Genomic DNA, 25000 nt, shown 5'->3' on the forward strand with positions numbered 1-25000 from the left:
TAATTCTCTGTCTTAGTTTTCAACTCTTAAAAACATTGTCCTTTTGTTGTTGAGATCATGGTTCAAATGCTGTGTCTCGTGACATCTGCTAGGGATTGATTCTGGAATGGGGTACATTTTGTGTAAGTTACGACGTTTTGCAATCAGCATTGTAACGGAGGACGAGGGACTGCGCTTCGCTCGGATGTGCCTCAAGTACAGACGCCCAGCAGGCGGATCATGTATTTCGCTGAATCATTTCTCTGTCTCAGTCTGTCTCTACCCGAGTGATCACGTTGCCTGATTATTAAACAAATAAACCAGCAAACAATCATTTTGCGAATGAAAAAGCATTATTTTGGGCCTCAAAAATCTTGCTTTTCATGATTTTTTGTTTTGTGACTTCTCACCACCTTTTGTTATGCAGTTCTCTACCGATGGAGGCCATTTGTCATCATAAAAGTGAAGGGTCTCTTTGTCACCGAAGGCATCGTGCTCAAGTGTAATTCCTTCCACCAACCCATGCCAGTTTGAGGATCTAATCAAGTTTTTAACGGGCGTGTCTTCACTTGGCTTAGCTTCGTGGCCTCATGCCACAAACATCTTTCTGAAGGTTGTAATCGAACACCGGCCCTTGCGAATATCTATTTCTTGGACATTACGAATGGATTGGTCCACAGAGTTACGGAAGGCCCTGAATGGCCAAGTTGATGTGTACTGGTGAGCTTGCTTTCTTGCAATGCGGTGATAGCACATCCTTCGAGAGCGAGCAACGAAAGACGTGCATGCACAATCAATGTGTGCCCTTGCCTTAATTTCTCAAAGTGTTTGTTCATTGACATCCAATGTTTGTGACTCCTGCCCCAATATATTGTTTTTTTAAAAGGTCTCTTCATTGACTCTTATATAATGTCACACATTTAACATTTGTTTGCGGTCAAAACCAAACCTGAGCCCATTTGACATTCACATCTGATCAACATTTACATCATTGATTCGCTCCATTGGGTGTCTCGTGCATCTAGATTCACCGTCCTTCAGTGGCCATGTCGGGTCGTGATTGCAGGTCCTTGGAATGGCAGTATGACAATGAGGAAGTTTATAGGGAGTGGTTACTAAAAAGAGGTGAATGGCTTTGGAAGGAGGAGGGAAGTAATGGAATTCCTCAGAATAATACCTCCTCCCCCTCACCATATCTCTGGTGTTGGCTTAATGGTTAGGGTGGTGGACTATGGATCCTAAAGTCCTGAGTTCAAATCCCACTTAGCTGTTGAATTAATACCAGGTGGGGTTAACTCGACCTGTCATCCTTCCGAGGTCGACAAAATGAGTGCCAGCATGCTGGTATACCGCGTCAGAGTGGCAACACGTCCAGGATTGCGCCCAATTGCCAAGGAGACTGCTTAAGCAGCACCAACACTCTGCACAGAGTATGGTCCCAATCTCCTCTCATCCTCCTCCTCCTCCTCCTCACCACACTCTTCAGATTGCTCCATGTATAAGGTTCATAAAGAATCAAAGCAATATTAAATTTGTCCACATCATATATCCTCATATCATGCATATTATTAGCGTCAAAGTAGTGCATTGTGGTGTCTTACTGTAACACATTGGTTTATCTCCCCAACTGCCAGGCAAACTACTTGTTTTTATTTTAATGATGTGCAGAGATTTGATGTGTTTTGTGATGTAATTCTTTGCTCACGTAATTCTTGTGTAGGTGTTCACGTTCAGGGTTAGGAAAAAAAAATGATAAAACACCCAGTGTGGGGCACTGCACTCTCGCTTTTCACCAGTGTTGTTGTTGTTGTTGTTGTTGTTGTTGTTGTTGTTGTCGTCTTCTTTAAACGTTATCAACGCATTTTTCTCAATGCAGAAAGGCGCAGATAGATGGTTTGCACAAATAATTAATAAGAGTAATGCGAGTTCTTGGGATAAGCTTTGCCAGCCCTTTGTGGAGTGCTTTATCTGGAGTTAAGTTTTGCCCCCCTTTGACCCCCATGTTGTGCTGGGCAACCCCTGGGAAACAAATTTCTTTGTAAGTCTCGACTATTTGTGACCAATAAGCTGCAAACATAACTCCTTTTGACCTGCCACCGTTTAATGCCGCTTTTTTTTTTGTGTAATCTTAAAGTTGCTCTTGGAATTTATCATAAAGCCGTACTAAGGATTGGGTTTGCGTGCAAGCACAATAGAACAGGGATTTGCAGAAATTGAATCGTACATCATATGCAGCCTTGGCCTGTCCGCGTGTTTTGAGCGTGCGTCGAAGGACGTCAGAACGCGTGTGCACTCTAATGCAGCCAGACAGCATCATTTTGATTCCTCTAATTGGATTCCTTTTTCCTTGGCCAAGGGCATCTAATTCAAAAGGTATTTAAGGGGAGCCCTGGCTTCAGCTTCTCAGGAGAGAGCAGCACATCTTACTGGAAGGGGGTGACCAGTGAGGGACTCATCCTTGGCACACTGTGGCATAAGCATGATCGCACGTCATGTTTTCTTAACAAAACTCACATTCAAAATTCAAAACCGCTGTGTTTTGGTACCTGTTCCTACAAATCCTCTCTCCTTACAATTTACGTCACCCTTTAGATTCCGTACACCATCATCTCCTCGAAATAATGCTCCTCATCATTTCCACCTTCATAAACATCACCCTTTCATGGGATACATACATACACACGTACATACATATGTATACTAATAAATGGTCGTGTGCTTGTATCTCCTCCATAACTCCAAAACCATAAAACTTAGCAGCCTGAAACTTTGCATATTTACTAAGGGAACTCCAAGGAAGTGCATGATTGAAAAGTGAGTGTTTGCATTCATTAAAACACTCCTTTCGAAGAAAATTAATGGCTTTATTTAATTATGTACTTTATCAGGTGCATCCTCAGCCACCTCACTCTCGATGGGGTCTGAAGCCACCATGTTTTTTTTTGGCCTGCACAACCATGCCGTGACTTGGAACAGGCCACAACAATTTTTTAATGATAAAGTTGTTTTCACTTTCCTCACTCATTATCGAATGCCTGTTCATCATATCTACAAATCGCTGTGTACATTGCAATGCTTATAAACGCCCGGAGATGCCAGTGTTCATTGCTTTGTTTCATTTCCACACATGCGATAACCTCGAGAATCTCTTAAACTAAGCTGAATCACCAAATTGAAGCTCCAGAATCGAACTTCGAAGCAGTTCTGACTCTTAAAAAACAGTGTTAATTAATTTGTCCAATTCAAACATATTTGACATTTCGGGTGTCTCTGGGAGGTGTATGTTTCATGCTATGGTTCAGTAATTGCAAATCGCATGCCAAGTGTGCCGTTTCTTATCACCTGTTTTGTTGGAGTGCTTCCTTGAGTGCTTAAGCAAGTTAGCAAGCACTCTAAAATATTCGCACCGTCACTGAATACTTTATATTGATCGACTTGAACAAAGGTCAAGGCCACTCACCTGCTTTGGCTACGTGTTGTTTTCCGATGCAACAGGTGGTAGCTGGCTCGCTGAAAATGCGAAATTTTATTTTCCACGAAGTTTCCCCTTTTGTTCTTCCATTATACGATCTGTCATTTTGGCATAGATAAATACAAATAAATTGAACGTTTCGTTTTGAAAAGTTTCTCCAATGGCCGTTTTATGATTTGCTTGGTGAAACCACTTGGAGGGCGTTCTTCAAGTTTCAATCAATGGCGATACCACTGTTATATACCAGAGGTGGGAAGGCAAAATAAATTATTTTATCACAATGAGAAAAAAATGTTTTCAGTTATGAAGTCATGAATCACCACATCATGGCAGGAAAACCTAGAGGTATGCATGCTCAGTCTGTGTAGCCTGCATTTGAATCCGGAACCAGCTATAAACTGTCATCCTGGTGTTTCACAGGCAGGGCGATTCATCAATGTGTGTGCCGTCTTTCGGATGTATGTTAAACTGGGCGCCACATCTGCCGGAATCCCTCACTCTTCTACCTCCCCCACCCTTCTCCCTCTTTTCCCCCTCCTCTCTCTCTCACCCATCTGCCTCTCTCACCCTTATCCCACCCCTCTCTCTCCCTCCCAACCCTACCCCCCTCTTTCCGACCCCTATCCCTCTCTCTTTTTTCGACCCCTATCCCACTCTTTCCAACCCCTATCCCTCTCTCTCTTTCCGACCTCTCCCCTCTCACCCCCCTCCCTTTCCTCTTCCCCCCTCTTTCTCCACCCCTTGTCTTTTTCTCCCACCCCTCCCCCTGCCCCCACCCTTCCCTCTCTGTTGAGGGGACTATAGCATGTACGAATCATTCGGAGTGAGCCGACCGGAGGGGTGCAAATCTCGCTGCATGTACGAGCATTCATGCGTGCAGGCAGAACTTTGCTTGGTAGATAACGTGTGTTTTAAATGCTCTTGCCCCAGGTCTCTAAAGTATCCCGTGTGCGTGTGCGTGCGTGTGTGTGTGTGTGTGTGTGTGTGTGTGTGTGTCTGTGTGTGCGTGTGTGTGTGTGTGTGTGTGTGTGTGTGTGTGTGTGTGTGTGAGTGTGTGAGTGTCTGTGTGTGTGTGTGTCTGTGTGTGCGTGTGTGTCTGTGTGGGTGTGTGTGCGTGCGCGTGCGTCTGCGTGTGTGTGTGTGCGCGTGTGTGTGTGTGCGCGGGCGTGTGTGTGTGTGTGTGTGTGTCTGTGTGTGTGTGTGTGTGTGTGTGTGTGTGCGTGCGTGTGTTTGTGTGTGTGTGTGTCTGTGTATGTGTGTGTCTGTGTGTGCGTGCGTGTGCGTGTGTATGTGTGAGATTTGACAATAAAGTTCCAGCTATTTGAAGCAAGTGCTGCACCAGCTGTGGCTGCACGCATTCTTACCAGCAGGAAATGCCTGCCACATATTAACCTGTCTGGTACACAAAACAGTTCTGGGAGCAGCCAGGAACAATTTAAATTGAAAAAAGGCTTTTCTGGCAAAACAGTTGCATGAGCTCCACTTATTAGGCCTGAGCTTAGCAGAGCTACAGCCCCTTACATCTCTGTTGGATAGTACTGCAACGAACACCGGGAAGATAATTTAATTCTCAATTTTACAGAGCAGTCCATCCTGGAGAGGGAACCTACATGGGCATGTGTTTCAGGCGACCTGGCCCTCATCAGCATGGAGCAGAAGCTCCTCTCCAGAGGGAGGAGGAAGAGCTTCTGCTCCACGCTTATGAGGGCCAACAATGGGAGGTGGGGAAGGGGGAGAGAGAGGTTGACTTGTGCATTGACAGGTCGACTTGCATCGGTCATACAAAGCGCTACACAATTAATTACGTCAACAAAAGTGGCCAAATAATTTGAACGCAAGGAGCACTGTGATTGGTGAGGAGGTGGAGCAATCTACGACACTGAATTGTTCCAAATGGAACTTAAGGTGGTGTCACCACCACACCACTCTTGATCCTTCTGATGAAGAGAACTAGATTGTTTTCGAAACGTCAATCTTGAATTTTTTTTTTTCCTGCTCAGAGTGCTACCTTTTACCAATATGAATCCTGAGCTGCAAATCTTCCAACGTGTGTGTGTGTGTGTGTGTGTGTGTGTGTGTGTGTGTGTGTGTGTGTGTGTGTGTGTGTGTGTGTGTGTGTGTGTGTGTGTGTGTGTGTGTGTGTGTGTGTGTGTGTGTGTGTGTGTGTGTGTGTGTGTGTGTGTGTGTGTGTGTGTGTGCGCGTGCGCGCGCGCAAGTTACTGTTGGCTGCTCTCTCCACACGTTGGTGGGTTTCAGGAGATGGAACGGAGATCTAGTGTGTGCATGCGTGCGTAATCTGAATCGAACCTCCTAACTTGATGAGGCAGCAGGGCACAGATGGAGTCCCATCACAGTGCACAACACGTATCGCCTGTCACGTGAGCACATTGTCTCTGCCCTACTGATTACCAGTCAAGAGGTTTGCAGCCAGGAACATGACATGAAATTGAACTAAAGAAGCACGCTGACTCAATGACACGATGCTGACATCATGTACATGTATATGTACATGATATAATTTATGTACATGACATCAGCATAGTGCCAGAGTCAGCATGCTTCTTCAGTTGAATGTGTAGAGATATAAATATATATATATATATATGTATATGTATATATATATATATATATATATATATATATATATATATATATATATATATGTATATATATATATGTATATATATATATGTATATATATATATATATATATATATATATATATATATATATATATATATATATATATATGTATATATATATATATATATATATATATATATATATATATATATATATATATATATATATATATATATATATATGTATATATATATGTATATATATATATGTATATATATATATGTATATATATATGTATATATATATATGTGTATATATATATATGTATATATATATATATATATATATATGTATATATATATGTATATATATATGTATATATATATGTATATATATATGTATATATATATGTATATATATATGTATATATATATGTATATATATATGTATATATATATATGTGTATATATATATATGTATATATATATATATATATATATATAGGGTCGCCGAAATAGGTGACCCTTATTGTCAATAATTCTGTCTGTTTGTTGAGATGTTTGTTTGGATGTTTGTTCGTTTGTCAGCATAATTGGTAGTAAACGTGGGCCGATACGAATAAAACTTTGTAGGTTCATGGTATTCAATGAGTACTACAACTTTGCCTCAGGACATATTGACCGATTTCGCTTAGGTCAGGGGTCAATGGTTAATTAGTGCAAAAATCAATAATATGCGAGAGCTGGAGGTGCCTTCACACTAAATACTACTACTCCTAGGGTTATGGTCGGATGATCATGAAAATTCACACTAATCCTCTGGAATACATTGTGCACAAAGGATCAAGCCAGATTTTCGATTTAGATCTTTGTTCACCCACAGCACCCTCTCAAACTTTGGAGATTTCCGATTTCAAACCGCATTTTTGGTACTTTTCATTCAAATGGATACCGAGTAGTTATCAGTAGATGGAACTGGATGAGATTTGATATTCATAATCTTAAGGTCATTTCCTATCCACTATATGACATCCATTTTGCTCTATATCTTATAGTTTCCATGCTCGGCGACCCATCGCCGCCTACCGGCTTGTATGTATATATATATATATATATATATATATATATATATATATATATATATATATATATATATATATATATATATATATATATATATATATATACATGTATAAAATTGGGGCGGTTGGGATTATACATTTTTAAAGAGGAAGAAGGCACTTCCAACTAAAAGTAATAAAAAAACCCCAAAATTTAATAATAATAAAAAATAGATTGTGTCCTCTAATTTGAGGAAAAAAGCAAGAGCAGACCCGGTATCAGGAAACGTTTCGCCAGCTTCCTCGTGCACATTAGACGAAAGCTTGACATCAATTTTGCCTGAAGAAGCCGCTGCGAAGCTGGCGAAACGTTTCCTGAGACCGAGTCTGCTCTCACTTTATTGCTCAAATTAGCGGAGTCGATCTATTTACTTATTTATTTCAATTTATTTTTTAAATACTCTCAGTTGGAAATGCCTTCTATATCATACATATATATATATATATATATATATATATATATATATATATATATATATATATATATATATATATATGTATATGTGTATATATATATATATATATATATATATATATATATATATATATATATATATATATATATATATATATATATATATATATATATATATCCCTATTAAAACTGTCTCCCAAATGAAAATCATCATCTCCACCAAAAGCTAATCATCTCATATTCTCTTCTTCCACAACCCATCCTCCTTTTTGTTGCAGAGTGGTTTCTTGGACTTTATCTCTGTGGAACACTGCAGGACTGAGGTAAAACGTTTTATTGTGAGTTGTTGCTTTGCAATGTTCACCTGATCCTTTACAATTCTGCACCATTTGCATACGTCATTGAGGAGAGTGTATACCGTTACATATGGAATGACTGCTCAAATGGTGGCAGGATATGTGTTTTAAGGAACAGTCTGTTTTGTCGCTGTTGTCATTGCTCGACGGTGATGTGATTTTTAAGGTACAGCATTTCCTTGGGGCTGAAAAATGGCCCGGAGTACTTTTAATTCACAGAGTACAACCAATATGGACAGGACATAGGTGGCAACAGGGCAGAGCACACATGAAGGACTGAGATTAAGAAAGTATCGTGTGGCTTTAATTGCATTGGCATTGATCGGCAGTTCACTTCCGCCTTTGTTTAGAGGAGCCCGGATTCATTAGTTAGTGACACCAAGACGAACGGCCTGTGCACCATGCGTCACCTCCTGTTTGCTGCCGCATTGAGTCCACCCTATGGCTTGATGTCTGGACTGCCTGGGGCCTCTGGGGCAGAGCAGGCTTATATGCCTGCTTGCTGAGCCGACGCTGCTGTCGAAACTGGAGCCAAAGTGAAAATCTTTGGCTTTCCCCAGCCACCTCACTGCCTCCACCTGCCAGGGTTGCCCTTTCTCAGTACCAGCTCCCAATAAGGGCACAAAAGTTCCAATTTATTTTGGCAGGCACACGATTCAGCAGTGGAGATCACTTGGAAGGCATCAACGAATGGCTTCAGAAATGAGAACGCCATTCTACTTTATTGTTCGATGTGTCTATTTGTCATTCAATTGTTGACAAACCTAAAATTTTTGTTTTCAATCCAGTTCTTAGCGTACTGATGCATTGATCGGGAAGTAGCCATTGTATTTCAATAATTGCTGCACGTTGTACGGTTGAGGATGGAGGGCTGTTACGTACCGTGTTTATGATTAACGGATTGCCATGTGGAACCTCGGGCATGGCACGTGTGAGACAAGCGAGGCATATTGACGGCTCGGGTCAAAAGGCGGCATAATCGCGCGCCAGGCCACGGAGCTGCGGCCAATTGCCCGTAAGAAGCACCCTTTTCTCTCTCAACTTTCTTTCCTGCGATTTTCCTCGGGGATGATTTCTGAGGAACTCAGAAGGCTCGTATATGTTTTTCCCACGAAATAAATGCTGAAGAAAATGGCTCACTGGAGGATGGCCTGCGACATCGTTTGCAAAGACTTGCGATCCTTCTTGTTCCTCCTCCACAACGCTCTCTCCGTCCATTTTCCAAGCACATCACTCCGTCGTTATGCCTGGGATAATTTTGAGAACAATACTGTTTCCCAATTAATCCAAGGAGGAGGGATGTACCTGGAACGAGCTAGTTGATGACTATAACCTCAGTACATCAAGCTCAGGCATCTCTGCTCGGAGGATTTCTTCCATGCGTGCATGGTTGGGGGAACGGCTTTACTTTACTGGCTCAAACTGATGATTTATGATCTCACCCAGCGTTGCATGGCTAAGAGAGGTTTTCTCTACTTCTGAAACACAGCTAACCCAGCTACAGCCTCTACCCTGATACTTGTGGGCCTTTATGCCCAGATTTGTCCCAATGGGCTGCGATCACTTTTCGGGGAAATTGACACCGTTGAGAGTATCGATTAGTTATGGCTAAGAAATGGGGTCAGGGAAACAATTGTTGTGTAATCCCTGCAGCAGTTCATCATGTTGCAAGATGCTAGACAAATGGGAAGCATCAAGGGAGAGTGCTTGCCAGTGGATTTCCTTTGGGATGTAGTCTTTTGCTCTAAAAATCATCATTTATATTTATAATTTCTCTGTTGCCATCCAAGGTTTGTTCGGCTTGCTTTTTTGCATCTTCTTAATGCTTGCCAAAAGCAGTTGACCATGACGACCGAAATAAATAAATTAAGTGTTGAGGCAAATGAAAGCTTTTGGGAAGCAGAACAGAATGGGAAGGAAGGAGAAATGGTGTGTGGAGAAACAAATGTCAGCCATCAGGTGTTGATGCCAGCTGCCAGGGCTGAGGTCTTGTACACAAGCTCATGCTCCATCCTCCCCCCCCCCCCCTTCGTCTTCGCATACTCTCCACTTCTACCCCACCATTTATGAGTGTGCCAAGAATAAATGGGCATTTTCTTTCTGGGAATTAGTATCATTTACTTGAGTTGGATGGGAGTGGGTGTAGAAACCCAGTTGCTGGTGTTTACAATTTTTAGTTAAGGATGGGAGGAGGAGGAGGATGATTCATCTGCCTCTCCTAGTCCATGCATTTGTAGTGCTGCGGTCAGTTGAATTGATTTAATCTCTGGCCCATGCCCTTGACTACATAACACTGGTAATCACAATGCACTTCATCAGAAGCTGTGTCATGTATATTGCTACACCATAAAATGATCGATACGAAAGGGAAGTGCGAGAGACGTTTCCTTTGTAACATTGATTTGTCATTCATTGGGCTGCATTTAGCCATGTTTAAGTCCATTGGTAATTGGCAGTGTTCTGCTGCAGCATAGCTGATTCCACATTGGCTTCCGTTCAAAGCCTGTAACTGTTATCCGAGACCCACTCAGCAAACTGAGATTTGGGCCTAATCGGCCGCTTATCGGCTCAGCAGCCTCTTAGATTAGGAAGATTTAACTAGATGGTAATGGTGCACCACTGGCTACTTGAGGGACCTGCACCAAACGATGTGTCAATGTGTCCCTCTGCTGGAGAGAACATAAAGGATGCAGCAAATGGTCCAAAAGCACCAGTTATTTCCTCTCTTTCCTCTCATTACATGGTTTTTATGAAGTATCGTCCACACTTCAGGGAATTATTTGATTCATGCAACAATATGACAGCTATTTGAGTGTCAATACAAGATGGGCCAGGCAAACCCTTTATTTTATTTATTTATTTTATTCTTTTGAAAATACATCACTTTACTACAGTTCCAACTATGGTTTTAACTCTACTTACCTATGCCACTGAAGGCCTGTCTGTCTGTTTGTTTGTTACTTGCACAATCGAAGACTTTTCAAGTATATTGGTCAGTCGAAACGTCTGGGTCGGGCCTGGGGAGTCATGGATTCACTGGATCATGGGGTGTGGCGCTGCCGGTACCTGTGCGTGACGATGAAAGTCCGAGTCTTCAGGTCCTTGGTGCTTCCAGTCTTGCTCTATGGATGTGAGACTTGGACTCCAACCAGGGATCTAAGACTGAGACTTAATTCCTTTGGTACTAGGTCTCTTCGGAGAATCCTTGGCTATCGCTGGTTGGATTTTGTGTCCAACGAGTGGTTGCTGAGAGAGACTCAGATGAGATTTGTTACCTGCATGGTCCGTGAGTATCAGTTGCGGCTGTATGGACATTTGGCTTGTTTTCCTGACGCTGATCCTGCTCACCAGATCCTCTCAGCGAGGGAGCCTCATGAGTGGAGGATGCCAATGGGCCGACCACATGCCTCGTGGTTGCAGCAGGTTGACCATCATCTCAAGGAGATGGGGATGGGCCAGGCATAACCCTGGGGGATGGCCAGACGGAGGCCCCTGGAGTACTGGCGGAAAGTGGACGCAGTGACGCGCTGCTCTGGCGCATGCTCCCATACCTGACCTGTCCTGACCTGATTTTGATATTCTGTTTATTTATCTGTCTGTTTATCGCCTACATTCCAAACCGATCGTCGTGAAACTTTACCAAGTTGTGGAGGTAGTCTCAACTGAGACTACCTCCACAATTTTTTGTGTCGTATTGATTATTGATTTTGCTTATTTGGAGGTAGCTTATTGATTTTGAGGTCAATGGTCATCTTGAGGTCAAATTTCTAAAATCGTCGTTTTTCATCTGATTTGAAATTTGAGCAATATTTGCAGATTGCATCACTGGATTGTGAAACCAACTATTTTGAGGTCAAAAGGTCAAACATCAACTCAAGGTCAAACTTCCAAAATCATCAATTTTCATCTGAAAAATTGTCAGTTTCTATCCGATTGACCTGAGCTTTGATTAAGATTGTGAATTTTACTCTTAATGAAATCGACAACTTGATGTATCCATGGCAACCTTTGGACAGGAGGGTGGATTTTGCAAGTACCGTGCTCTGCACGACATCCTTTTCTTGTTTGTTTGTTTGTTTGTTTGTGAACAGGATGTCTCAAAAATATGTGGATGGATTTGGCTGAAATTTGGTGGAGTGCCTGGGTATGTAACAAGGACAAAATGTTTAGATTTTGGTGAAGATCTGGATCTGGATCTGGATCTGAGAATTTTAAAAATGATTTTTCACCATTGAGAGAGTCAGGCCAAAATGACATCTTGCAAGATATCTCAAAAAGCTTGCACGGAATTGGACGGAACTTGGTGAGCAGGTTGGGTATGTAACAAGGAAGAACAACTTCGATTTTGGTGAAAATCCGATAATTATTAAAGTGATTTTTCATCATCGAGTGATCGGGCCAAAACGACGTGTAGCACGATATCTCAAAAAGTTATGGACGGATACGGACAAAGATTGGTGGATGAGTTGGTTAGGTAACAAGAAAAAGGCACTTAAGTTTTAGTTCAGGTCCGAATCCAAATCCGGTCTATCAGTGGGATACAAATCATAAACTAATCAACTCGGCAGAGGTATGTGTGCCCTTCTAGTTTGAAGCAGTTATTCTCTGCAGACTACTGTAATTACCTCCGCCACCAAAGGTCAATGGAGGTTACATTTTCACATCCCTGTCTGTCTGTCTGTTTATTCGTCTGTGAGCAGGATATCTCAAAAAGTTGTGGACGGATTCGAACAAAATTTTAAGAACTTCAATCACTTCAATTACCGGCAATCATTACTGCAGTATATAAACCACAATAGCATAACTTGTAGTGATTCTAAAGTTGACAAAGTGCCAGGACCGAAGTATATGAGAGTATGGGAGTATGCAGTTCGAACTATACGATTTTTGCCTGGGGTGAATGGTGGATGACTATGGGAAGAAATAGAGGATGTCACTGATTGGCAATGGTCAGCTCAACATAAACATGCTCATCATTGAGATACCTGGCATCGAGTTTAAGTCTCAACATCTGTGGGTCCTGCTTCTTGGACCATCTAGGTGTCTTTCAACAAATTGCACCAAAGCTGCCTGTTGTACCTGAATTGTTGGCATTTAAAACGGTTCTGTGATAGAAGGCCGAATTTTTAACCGAGAGAGTTGTTAAATTCAGACTTATTCTCTCAAAATCATTGAAAGGAAAAAAAAAAAAGAAGAAAATATCCTATTTGTAAGTCGTACGACGCAACTTGAACTTGAAGATGATGAGTTGAAAATTCTCAAAGCCTTGCAATTTTGACCTCATCTTGATGCTTGCCCCAGGAATGTCTGCCATTTGTCAATCAGTGAAAATGTCTGCCATTTCGCTGCCCATTGTTAATCAGTGAAATCCTATCTTTCCCAAATTGTTTCACCAGCCACCATCTTCCACTGACACCAAATGCTTCAGAATTGTTTGAAAGTACTTCATATTTGATGTCCTTTTAATAACGCTAGTAAATTGTATTTCAGTACATTGCATTCTGCGTGGCGTAGGAACCATCTATTACAGATGCGCTGAAGTCTTGGGAAGAAGAAATGGAGAATGGGATGAGAAAGAAGATTGGGGGCAAGGTGAGGGAAGTGGAAAGCACAAATGTATGCGGCATACAGAGAAGATGGGGGTCAACAATTCCTCTATTTCTGCATAACTAATAAACACATAGCCACTAATAAATACCGTATGATTACAACATAGCCCATTTCAACCACCATTGACCCGTTTCAATGCAGCAGAACGCAGAATAGTTCCAGCATGAAGCGTTAATGAGATGGACAAATGGTAGAGCAGCTGCATGACCACGCTTCCATGTTCATCAATGTGGAGTTGGTGTTGGCAGCACACACTCAATGTCACAACCCAAGATGATCAAGTGACCTGATTCATTTATTTATTTTTTTTAAATAATTTTTCTCATCAAACATGGCTTTGCTTCCACCATGGATTTCTTTCTCACCAAGAGGACTGTAATCTTCAACTTGTGTTTGCAGATAACAAGCACACCATTTCCGAATTTCGACCTTCATTTAACTTTAATAGAGTAAGATGTTGCAAGATGCCTGATCATGAAAGATGGGGCAAGAATTCCCTTCACTCCCCCACCTTCGTCCGCCTTTCCTGTATAACCTTCATGGTCCTGATTATTTTGTCAGTTTGCTGAATGTCTCCATCAAAGGCTTTCTGGATGATGGTAGATATAGCGGGCAATTTTGAATAAAAATATTCGGCATACTGAACAAAGAACTGCAGAGGCTCCATCTACAAGGTTGAGAGGAGGGTGCCATCTTTCTCCACATCTTAACTGTTTGAATGGCCTCACTGCAATGTGCTGTTGGCCACAATCGTGCCAATATTTGTGAACAGCGACTCCATTGGACAATCATTGTTCAATAATCTGCATTGTTTGTTCCTATGGTTACCTCCAATGGTTGCCTGGAAACAATAAACGTTCTATTTAGTCTTTTTGAAAAAAATAATATATTTTCACATAATTCAGCACTCATTTACTATAATGGGGCTCATGCATATATATATATATATATATATATATATATATATATATATATATATATATATATATATATATGTATATGTATGTATGTATACATATATGTATGAAAAAGAAAGACCCACAGACATTTCTCACTTGTGAATGGAGTTAATAACCAATTAGCTCTCACCCAATGAATTAAATCCAGGTGGCTGGGATTATATTTATAAATCAACTAATGCCCATGCTCTTCTCGCCAAAGAAGCTGCATAAAGCAACCATGAAAGGCTACTCAAGGTAAGCCTCTTTTGGCGTTTACATGTACGAGGTGTGTTCAAAAAGTATCCGACCTTTGTTCATAAAAAAAATACTCGTATCCAGATACAACAAACTTACACTAATCTCCTTCAAAGTAAGCCCCTTGGGCTGCCACACACTTCTCCCAACGGTTCTGCCACTGTCGGAAGCAGCGTTGGAATGGCTCTTTTGGGATGGTGTGCAGCTGGTCTGTCGCATTCCGCATGATGTCTTCTCTGGACTGAAATCTGGTCCCTTTCAGGGGCATTTTCAGCTTGGGGAAAAGCCAGAAGTCACACGGAGCCATGTCGGGAGAGTAGGGAGCCTGACGAAGCACAGGAGTGTTGTGTTTGGCCAGGAAACTCTGTATCAAATGTGAAGAATGGGCGGGTGTGTTATCGTGATGGAGCTGCCAATTGACCGCTGCCCACAGGTCCGGCCGTTTGCGTCACACAGCGTCACGGAGGCGACACAGTACCTCTTGGTAGTACTCTTTGGTGATGGTTGTGCCGGGTGGTGCGTACTCGTGATGAACCACACCACTGGAGTCAAAGAAGACGGTCAGCATGACTTTGACATTGCTGCAGACGTTCCTTGCTTTTTTTTGACCTCAGGGATGTTGGATCCTTCCATTGTGATGACTGGAACTTGGTTTCTGGGTCGTACCCATAAACCCAGGTCTCATCGCCAGTGATCACTGTGTTGAAGAAGTTGGGATCGCTGTTCACAGTCTCCAGCATGTCCTGTGCTATCTCCAAACGGAGTTGCTTCTGCTCGATCGTTCGCAGCTTTGGCACGAATTTCGCTGAGATTCTCCTTAAGCCCAAATCCTCAGTCACAATGGAATGAACAGATCCAATGCTGACGCCCGCCTCGTCTGCAAGTTCTCTGATCGTGATTCGACGATCCTGCATCAGCAGGGTCCTCACTTGGTCAATGACGATCTCATTTCGAGATGTTCAGGGCCTACCAGAACGTGCTTCACTTTCCACTGATGTGCGACCATCTTTGAAGCGGTTGTACCACTCTTTTTTCTGTGTGGTGTCCATTGCTTCGTTCCCGAAGGCCTGTTGAATCTTGCGGATCATTTCCACATGGGAATCGCCAAGCTTTACACAAAATTTGATGCAGTAGTGTTGTTCAAGTTTTTCCGTCATTTTGTCAAAAACGAAAATCCGACAGCGCTCACTTACACTTCCTCACTCATCGGCGGTCTGTCGGCGACTGACAGCTTTTGCAGGCGGGAAAATATTCACGCTTACGGATTAGGATCGCCTACATACGTGCACCGAACCACGCCTCCCTAGCTTCATTTGTTTACGCACGAAAAATTAAGGTTGGATACTTTTTGAACACACCTCATACATGCTTGGGAGCCTTGTTGGGAAACATTTCTGTCTGTGCTGTTGCTGATGATTCGCAAAAAGTGATGAAACTGGTCCAGCAGTTGAGGGGATGTGTAGCATTGGGATTCTCATGTGTGGACTATTTGTAAGTGTTTTTACAGATGTGGAGGAACTCTGGAAAGGGTTTTAAACAGCAAAGGGCTTACCTTGGGTTGCCTTTTATGGTTGCTTTATTCAGCTTCGTCAGCTTCGTCAGCTTCGTCAGCTATAAGAACATGGGAGGAGTCGATATATATATATATATATATATATATATATATATATATATATATATATATATATATATATATATATAGATATATATGTAGATGTGTATGTGTGCTATGAAAGCTTAAAAATTGATCACCTGGCATTTTACATCACAAAGTCTTCACAATAACGTTCAGAAAGGTAAAATATTATTACAGTATGTCCCAAAAATTTTTTTGTGTCTACCGTGTGCCCCAGCAAACACATCACTTTGTGTAAAATTATATAATTTTTTCCATGTTATAGCACAAAAACATTATGCAGTATGGTAGGTACAGCAAGGCCAAACATGGTTGGTTGCAGTATATCCCATTTTTTTTTCAAGTGTTCATTGTGTTTCAGAAGGAAGTATCGCTTTGTGGAAATATCACCACTTTGCCCACAAAAGGTAAGCTGAGATGGGCACTCCCGCCCTCAGGCTCCCCCGCCTACTCACAACCTCAAACCCCTGAGGACGGGAGTGCCAATGCTAGTATCCCTAAAACGGTATCTTGCACATCCTTACTTTATATCTAAGTTTAGTGCGTGAAGTATGGATGCAAGTAAGATATAGATATATATATATATATATATATATATAATATGGCATGACCCTGGGACAAGGTTATGTGAATGAGTTCTTGTGTGTAAAGTTTTCTTGTAAAAATGGGAAATTGAACAATCATTCATTCGCTTTCAACGCTGATTTGTGCAGTGGGATTTTTTTTCATAAGCCATTGAATGTGAATGTATTTATTGTTCGATAGCGATCAAAATAATACTTTATCACTGCACCACGAGAAGAAATTCTGCTTAGTTGCTCTTAGCTGAGATAGTGTTAAAACATGTTGGAATTACAGAGCTGGGATAAACCGGGCTAATTCCCCAGTTCTCGGCACGGAGCGATTTCCAACGATGCTCCTCGGAGCCCCCGAGGTGTCTCGGATGCCTCGCTGAACGAGTCTTGTCTCGTGCTTTGCGGCTACGAGTGAGTCTGAATGGTCGTCATACCCCTCCTCCCCCTCCTCCCCTCCTCCCCCTCCCCACCCTTATCCATGTCCCTCGGGCCACGGATGCACCGCTGCCTCCAATTGTGCACTCGCCGTGATTCGAATGAGAAAACGCTGCTTATCGCCCTCGTCGTCATGTGCGCACACAGTTCCAGAACCCCTGCTGTCATTTTCTGTCCTAACCACCACACTTTCGAGAAAGCTCATCTAACCACAACGATAAACATATTTTGTTCCCTCTTGAACCACATGCTATTTATTTGCAAAACCATGTTATTTATTAATTTCAGTTTATTCTCCTGATTTTACAACCCCCACTTTTGCCCCCCCCTGCCCCCTATTTATTTGCTTTTCTTATTTTCACCTTCACCGGTATAATTCATTAATCAATCGTTTGACAATCCACGGTCACGCAGCCGGCTCCAATCATCGCGAATATAAGGGCGTAATGAGGGTTATGTGACAATCGATGTGCTCTGTGTGGGCCTGAGGAGGGCATCCTTAATTTGTCAGGGGGGTGAGGAGTGTGGAAGTGGTGAGGGGTCCTGAGCGGCGGTCTCCCTCCCTCTAGCAGGTGACGTCGTCTCGAGGAGTCCATGACATATTCATCGTCGACGAGTCGATGAAAAACCCTTCTTCCAAGGCAACCTGCGGTGGATATCCTGTGTCACGCACATTCGACTAGAAGTGACCACGTCATACCCTGCAGTTTCTTAGCTGGTTATTCCTTTGGTAAACTTGGCTTCAACTAACTTTTAAAAAATCTGTCTATTTATCCATCTCCTCCTTCCCTTCCCCTCCCCTTTTTCTTTCCTCGTTTCATTTGCCAAGTCCGAGCGAGGTACATGGGTAGCCATAACTATGGATGCAGGGGTTGAGTGGAGGCACATCTGAGTGGTGCCATGGTAGTAAAGATATCCAAAGATAGATAAGGACAAGGAGGCAAGATGACCTTTTTTTTTTTTCGCCATTAGCATTCAGGGTGGCACCGCTGTCAGTAATTGCACTTTCGAGTTATTCCTCCTTGAGAAATAACTGGGGGTGACTGTTGGGGTGGGGGTGGGGGGCACTGTTCTTGTATTTCATGGCAGCAGCGAAAATGGTCTGAGAAAGCGCAGGTGAATGGACATCCTTTTTGTGCTGCGCACCCTTGCGTGGGATTGAGAGCACAGTTTTAGGAGCAAAAACGTAACGTTGCGTCTTTGAACTGTAACATCACCAACTGTCGCGGCATTAACGTCCCAACATTTGGCAGTGCCCACCCGTTGTACCCGCACCTCTCGTTCTCGATTAGGTTTCACGCACAAGTGACTCCAGCACCTGCAGTCCGTTGCTGGAGTTGTTAAAAGGCCTGGAATGTTTGCAATGAAAATGGCCACGGCAACTGGTTAGGCTATCATTTTCGAGCTTCTCTTCTACTCGCTTGCCAGCTGCAACTTGAACAGGACTCCATTGGAACATGAGGTCTGAAGCCCCTCGGATCTGGTCTACATGGTTGCAGTGAAAGGAGGTGATTAGAGAGTCCTACAAAAAGGACAAGGATAGTGAGCAGAGGGATTAATGTCAGCACCATGATGGAAAGCACTCAAAGCACATTGTGCGTAAGGCTTCGGTGCAGTTGGGTTTCCTATACTTTTTGACAATGGCATGTCCCCCCTTATTTGGTCGCTCGAGCTCCTTGCGGCGTCTGTACTAAATCATCTGGGCAGTCCTCGCGCGCCCTAATAAATAGCAGTGTTGTTTAATCCGTCTCTGCTTCGTGAGGTTTGGGTTGTCCTGACAAGGCAATAGATTGCTTTTGATTATGTATGCTGATTAAAAAAGAGGGTTTGCCTTTTGAGGTAATTGAAAAACAACGGTTGTTACGTGATGGATTAATTTGCGACCGTGCGTGCGTCGTTCCTTGCACCTGTCCACCCGCGCACGTCACGGTCATCACCCCGTGCCAGGTATCCCAAAACGGTGCCTTGGCGTATGTCCAGTGAAACCCTGATGGTGCATTCACACGAAGATCGACTGCTGCTGGTTGCTTGCACTGCTATATTTGACACAGTTATATAGTGGTCTGCAAAGACCGCTTTATACGTCCTCTTGTAGGTGTCGGTGTGCTGATCACCACTCCATGTATCATTCACCCCTTTGATCTATTTGCTTTTCAGATTCGTTTATGGTTCACTGGCTTATCCCCACCACATGACAAACGTCGGGGGCACCCGTCATGGGTTGTAGTGTGGAAGGTTAAATGAAAGGCGCCCGAGCGCCGCCTCGCCGGCAGGAGATGGGCCCACCTTCCTTCTGACCTCCCCACTCCCGTTACATTCTCCAAAACACCACTACAACCCTGCCTCGCAGCACATCTAGCAGAATGCATAACCACCCATGACTATGCTGAGGAAGCTTTCGTTTTGTGGTCCCACTGGCAGTATTTTACAAGGACAGGCACTCGGTATGCGGCGCCTTGTCCCCTGAGATGCAGATGACCTGCCAATGTGGCAGTCACAACGTGATCGATGACCATTTAGGGTTCTCGCATGTGTGATATGCACCTTGTGCAAGACGAGCACTGGACCGGGGGAGTTGCGGGGAACGATGTTGTTCGGATTTGAATGATTTAAAGAAAAGCTTTACCAAGGTTAACAACAAGGACAACCGGCTGCCTTGTTGTTCGGGTAACAATGGATGGTTGCGCTGTGAAAGCCGTTCTTTTTTTCTTCCAAGAAACCACGTGCTGCTCTTTGTATCTCACGTACAATTGCCGTCACCAACTTGTTCAGTAGATCTGGTGATCAATGGGTTGTCTTTGCCAAGCGGCACGGGCTTTCTGACACTGCATTTAATGGGACAAATTTATAAAGATCATGTGCTTACAACGAATGGTGCAGCAGCCAAAGAGCTGTTGAAACTGTTAGGATGCAGCTTGAAGCCCATCAGCATCTCATTCCTTAGGCTGGACCTTATCTTGCCAATTGTTGTTCCCTTCCGCCCCTACATATTGCAGCTGGGCTTTTGAGTTGTCTGGACATTTCTTTCTGGACGGCCACAGAGGTGACCCCGATGTGTGCAGTGGCCCTGACCGTCCACCGGAGGGGAGACTCATGCCATAAACGCTTACTGCAAATTATCAGGTGTCTCACACACTGGAAAGGTCCAATCAAAAGGGTCCAAGGACGGGTCTTTCAGCAAATGCAAACTAAGCCGACGGCAAACCTCAAATAATTGCTGCAAATGATTTCTAGGGCCCGAGTGTCTCTTAAAGGAAGAAGTTTTGTTTTATTTTGGATTTGGGACCTGGCGTGATTGGGACCCGGCGTGATGGAATTTAGCAGCAGGTGGTCTGCTGCCGATGGACTGTCCACACAAGACTCCCTGCTACTGGTGGGACATTTAACAGGTTGTTGTGGAGTGGTTTGATGATAAACAGTGAGGCTTTTAACCGCTGCGAATGGAGCACGGATCTGTGTATTGCCCCTCAGCACGAGAGACAGTATCCCGGTAAGGAGTCTATGGATCACGTACGGCAAAGGTTCCATTTCTCTCTCTTTTTTTTTTGCCCGCCGCCTCCAGACGACTGTGCAGCAATGACACGCCAGGGTCTGCTCCGGCTCACGTCTGCCTTGGGGGAGTGTGTGATTGTTTTTAATGGTTGCCCATTGGTTGTGAAGCGGCGGTGCTTTGTAAAATGGGAATGTGTAACAATGTTGGTTCAACGCGAGGCACGTTCTCGCATTCGTTCCTGAGGTGTGGTTGTTAATGGCCGCGAGAATGTCTTATCTTCTGAACCTTCCCCCTCTCCTTTGACGCCTTTCAATTTACCGCATATTGCTGATAATTTGATTAATTTTTGTTGTATGTTAGAACATGTTCGTTGGATACATTGTTATTTCGTCTTCAGGTTTATTCTTGAGCATTGCCCTTTCGACTCGATCTTCGAAGCCTCCATGGATTTTGGAGGCCACAGCGGGGTTTCACGCCTGTTCCTGATAAAGCACGGTGTGGGGCCGGGGGAGGCCGGGGATGGGAGGGGTGGTGGGGTGAGTAGTGAACTTTGTCAAGGCTAGTCTCAGTCTTTGTCAGAAAACAGTTCAAACAATAGATTTTAGCGATTGAAGATTGGCAAAGATGTGTGAACTTCAGGTCCTCCTGCTCCAGCATATGACATTGTTACAAATTTAGAGACGTACGAGACTTTGTCAAGGCTAGTGTCCTGAGTCTTCATCAGCGGACACGACTGAATAATGAGATTTTATCAACGTAATGTGGAACAAGGGTTTACTGACTTGGCTTGGATGAAGGGCTTTTACCTGAAACTTCCAATGATGGTCAACATATTCTTTTGTCAACCTTCAATTGCGGGAACCGATCATTCGAGAGGAAAGTTGGACGTATGGAAGAAAGTACAAGGAAGTGCACCATTTTGGAATAAGATACTCCAGACTCAGCGAGTAGTATCTTGCATCAACATGGTTCAAATACGAGTGTCCCTCGAGATGGGGGGAAAGATAAATAAATAAAAATGCACTTTTTCTTTTTTAACTGATTTGTATAAGTAATTAACCTCCGCCATCGAAGATCGGAGGTGACTGTTTTCACCCCTTTCTGTTTGTTTGTTTGTTTGTTTGTTTGTTTGTTTGTTTGTGAACAGTATTACAGAAAAAAACTCCTCGACGGATTTCGACGAATCTTTGTGGGGGGATTAGGTATGGTCCAAGGATCATGCCATTAGATTTTGGACTTGTTCCAAAATTTTGGTTTTTTGATTTTTTAATTTGGACTATGGCGGCCATTTTAAAAAAAATATTTGAATTTTTTTTTTTTGCATTTCTACATGTTTTAAGTGATTTCCAACCCCCCCCCCCCAAAAAAAAAAAATTGTTAGAGAAAAAAAAAATTTGCACCTTTTTTTTTCAACAAAATTTCGATTTCTTTTTTTTTTTGCATTTCTACATGTTATTAGTGATTTCCAACAAAAAAAAACATGCCAAAATTATAATTGCGGCTGATTTTGTAACTTCAGGTGGATATACCCACGTAAAATCAATTTCTGTCTCAAGGAATCTAGTTACGATGAATGAATCGAGTATGTGAAAGTTAAAAGTAAAAGGGAAAGTTGCAAACTATAACTCTGTGAGCACTGTTGACGTCAAATTGAATGAATAGGATATCAGGTTCACTTGAGTGACCTAGCAGTATTGGCGGCGGAGGTTTTGCACTCTACCGAGTGCTCCCCCTCTAGTTTGGAGTGAGTTCATATGATTTGGTGCTCAGTATGGCATATGTGGTGCATTTTGTTATCAATCGTCAGCATGGGTATTCCAACAGATATCCCAATGAGATAAAGTAAATCCTTAACGATGGAGGCTTTACATGTGCTCGCAAAAAGTTCTGGGAATGACGCATTTCTATGCAGTGTGCTCCTGTAAATGTGAAATATGAATCTCGTTTTTGAGGGTGTATATAGCCCCCTTCCCCTCCCCCCCGCACAGGTCACAGGTGTACGTTGCATTTTGACCTTGTTTCTCCAAGTTGAAGCAGCAAGGCTCTTGGCGTTCATACCTCACTGCCTTTGTCTTTGATCCTGTGGCGGTGATGCTTTTGTGTGTTAAGATAACTCCAGATGAGGGCAAGGACTGAAGACACAGTAAAACAGGAAGGGGACGAAGAAGACGAAGGTTTGGGGGAGGATGATACGAGCGGGAGGAAACTTAAGGCACGTGGCGAGAAGGATGAGGATGTGGGGGCTCTTGTAGAGAGGATGAGTATCACTGGGATATTGGTGTTGCAGTGGTTATTGCAGACGATGGTGGTGGACAGGGAGATGTGCATTCCGTAGGCGTACGCTCGAGGAAAACCGAAGCGCAGGACCCGTTCATTTGCATTTAATGCTTCATATAAATGGTGAGGTTTAAGCATTTTTTGAGAAATTACAATCGGTAATATGAGAAACGGCCAGGATAACGTTTTAAATTGGTTTTGAAGTGCTTGTCCGTAACATTATTGCAGTTGCAGATTATTGTTTTTTTGCTGAAATCCAGGTGAACGAGAAATTCAATGGTATTCTCCAACCCCTGGTTGAAAGTTAATGAAGGAAAGAGATATATTTCCTTAAGACGATGCATGTCGATGAGCATGTGCAAAGTTTTTTTTGATATATATATATATATATATATATATATATATATATATATATATATATATATATATATATATATATATATATATATATATATACTGTTTGTATATGTAGCGTTGGAACGTCATCGAAAGCAACACTGATGTTACATCAGCTGATGCTGCGATTTTCTCTTTCTGGTGATCATTGAAAGTGTATTGGTCATGATATGGGCGTTTGGATTCTGCTTTACGGGTTTGAGTTATGGAAAGTCGTGGAAGGGACACTGCTCACACGTATCCCTAGATTAGGGGAGGTGGGGGTGGCAATGGGGTCTCCAGGACAATCTGGCTGGTCTTGGGGGAGAGGGGCAGGTGGAGTGGAGAGGGGGAGTTTGAAAAGGAGGGGAGGTTTGGCGAAGGTCACGCTGGCCTGGAAGGAGAGCTCACGGATGGCTGACTCTGCGGTCAAGCATCAGCTCACGACAACGACCGAGGAGTGTCACAAAAGCGAGAGCAGCACGTTCTTGCAGGGGAGGGAGTCGAGCAGAAACGGGAGGGTACGATAGAAAGAAGAGGGATCTCTGCACGCATCTCCAAGATTTTCTCATCGGGAACTCGGGACGGTGCGACTCATTGCATTGCTGAGGGGGTGTGGAGGGCGTTCCGCTGATTATAATGCATCGGGTACCACAGTTGCCATCTGGTCCGAGGATTTTTCAGGATCTCCTCGAGCTTGGCCTCTCACAATAAGAGCTGGGTCTGCGGTGCTCTCGCCCCCTCCCTCGGTGTCTCGGACTGCGCTCATTGCTCGCCATTGGAGCTGCAGGGATTGCAGACCCATCCTGCTGCACCTTCGGACAGCCCACGGTCCTCGGAAAGCACGAGCGGAGGAGCGGAGGAGCATCCGACAGCGAGCAGCCTGTCGCTGGAGCAGCCTTGCAGGAAGCCAGGTGCGGATCGTCATGCGCGTATGTCAACGTTGAATGTGAATTAAGCGCAAATGTTAATGTCAGCACCGGGTGCGTCCCCATCATTGAGTTCCAGGAGCGGGACGCTGTGTAACCTCGGGTGTATTTGCTGAAAGGTTTGCTTTAGTTTGCTGTTGCTCATCCATTTTTGTTGTGGTTTCAATGGGTCTGTGAGGGGGGTGATTGAAAGGGTAGGGGTGGGGACTGGGGGTGGTGGGGGCATTGGTTGTTTGCAGAGAGGGTGGGGAGAGGGATTTGAAGCTTCGGCAATTCTCGGTGAGCAGGTGCAACTCGTGCGCTCAACGCTGCAAACTTTTCCTCTGTCTGTCTGCCTTACGCAGCAGCAAAAAAAAAAGATTTCTGTTCGATATCCTGTCCTTTCATAGCCAGTCGCGAATCGCGTTTCAGCGATGGAAAGATAGTTGTGAATACAATCAATCAGGAGCCAGGAGAGGAGACTCCATACGTTGCTCTACAACTACGTCCAAGCGACATTCCCAATTGTCATGCGATATTCGGCTGTCCCGCACTGGGGTGAATGATTCG

General features: G+C 43.4%; 1 protein-coding gene across 9 annotated transcripts in view; it reads left to right on the forward strand.

The window, feature by feature from the left end:
• Window positions 1-25000, forward strand: part of LOC147034570 (RNA binding protein fox-1 homolog 3-like) — a 725225-nt gene that overhangs the window by 255291 nt on the left and 444934 nt on the right. For 7 of the 9 annotated variants that reach the window (XM_085885490.1, XM_085885455.1, XM_085885482.1 and 4 more), the window contains exon 2: window positions 7848-7907. In XM_085885490.1, the coding sequence (XP_085741616.1) occupies window positions 7848-7907 (60 nt within the window). Of the gene's footprint in view, window positions 1-7847; window positions 7908-24105; window positions 24437-25000 lie in introns of those variants that run through there. The other 2 variants (XM_085885464.1, XM_085885548.1) reach the window with 2 other exon arrangements.

The sequence above is a fragment of the Eptatretus burgeri genome, chromosome 1 (genome assembly GCF_056783735.1).
Source record: "Eptatretus burgeri isolate ZD-2024b chromosome 1, Ebu_testis_v1, whole genome shotgun sequence".
In the NCBI taxonomy this organism is placed as follows: domain Eukaryota; kingdom Metazoa; phylum Chordata; class Myxini; order Myxiniformes; family Myxinidae; genus Eptatretus; species Eptatretus burgeri.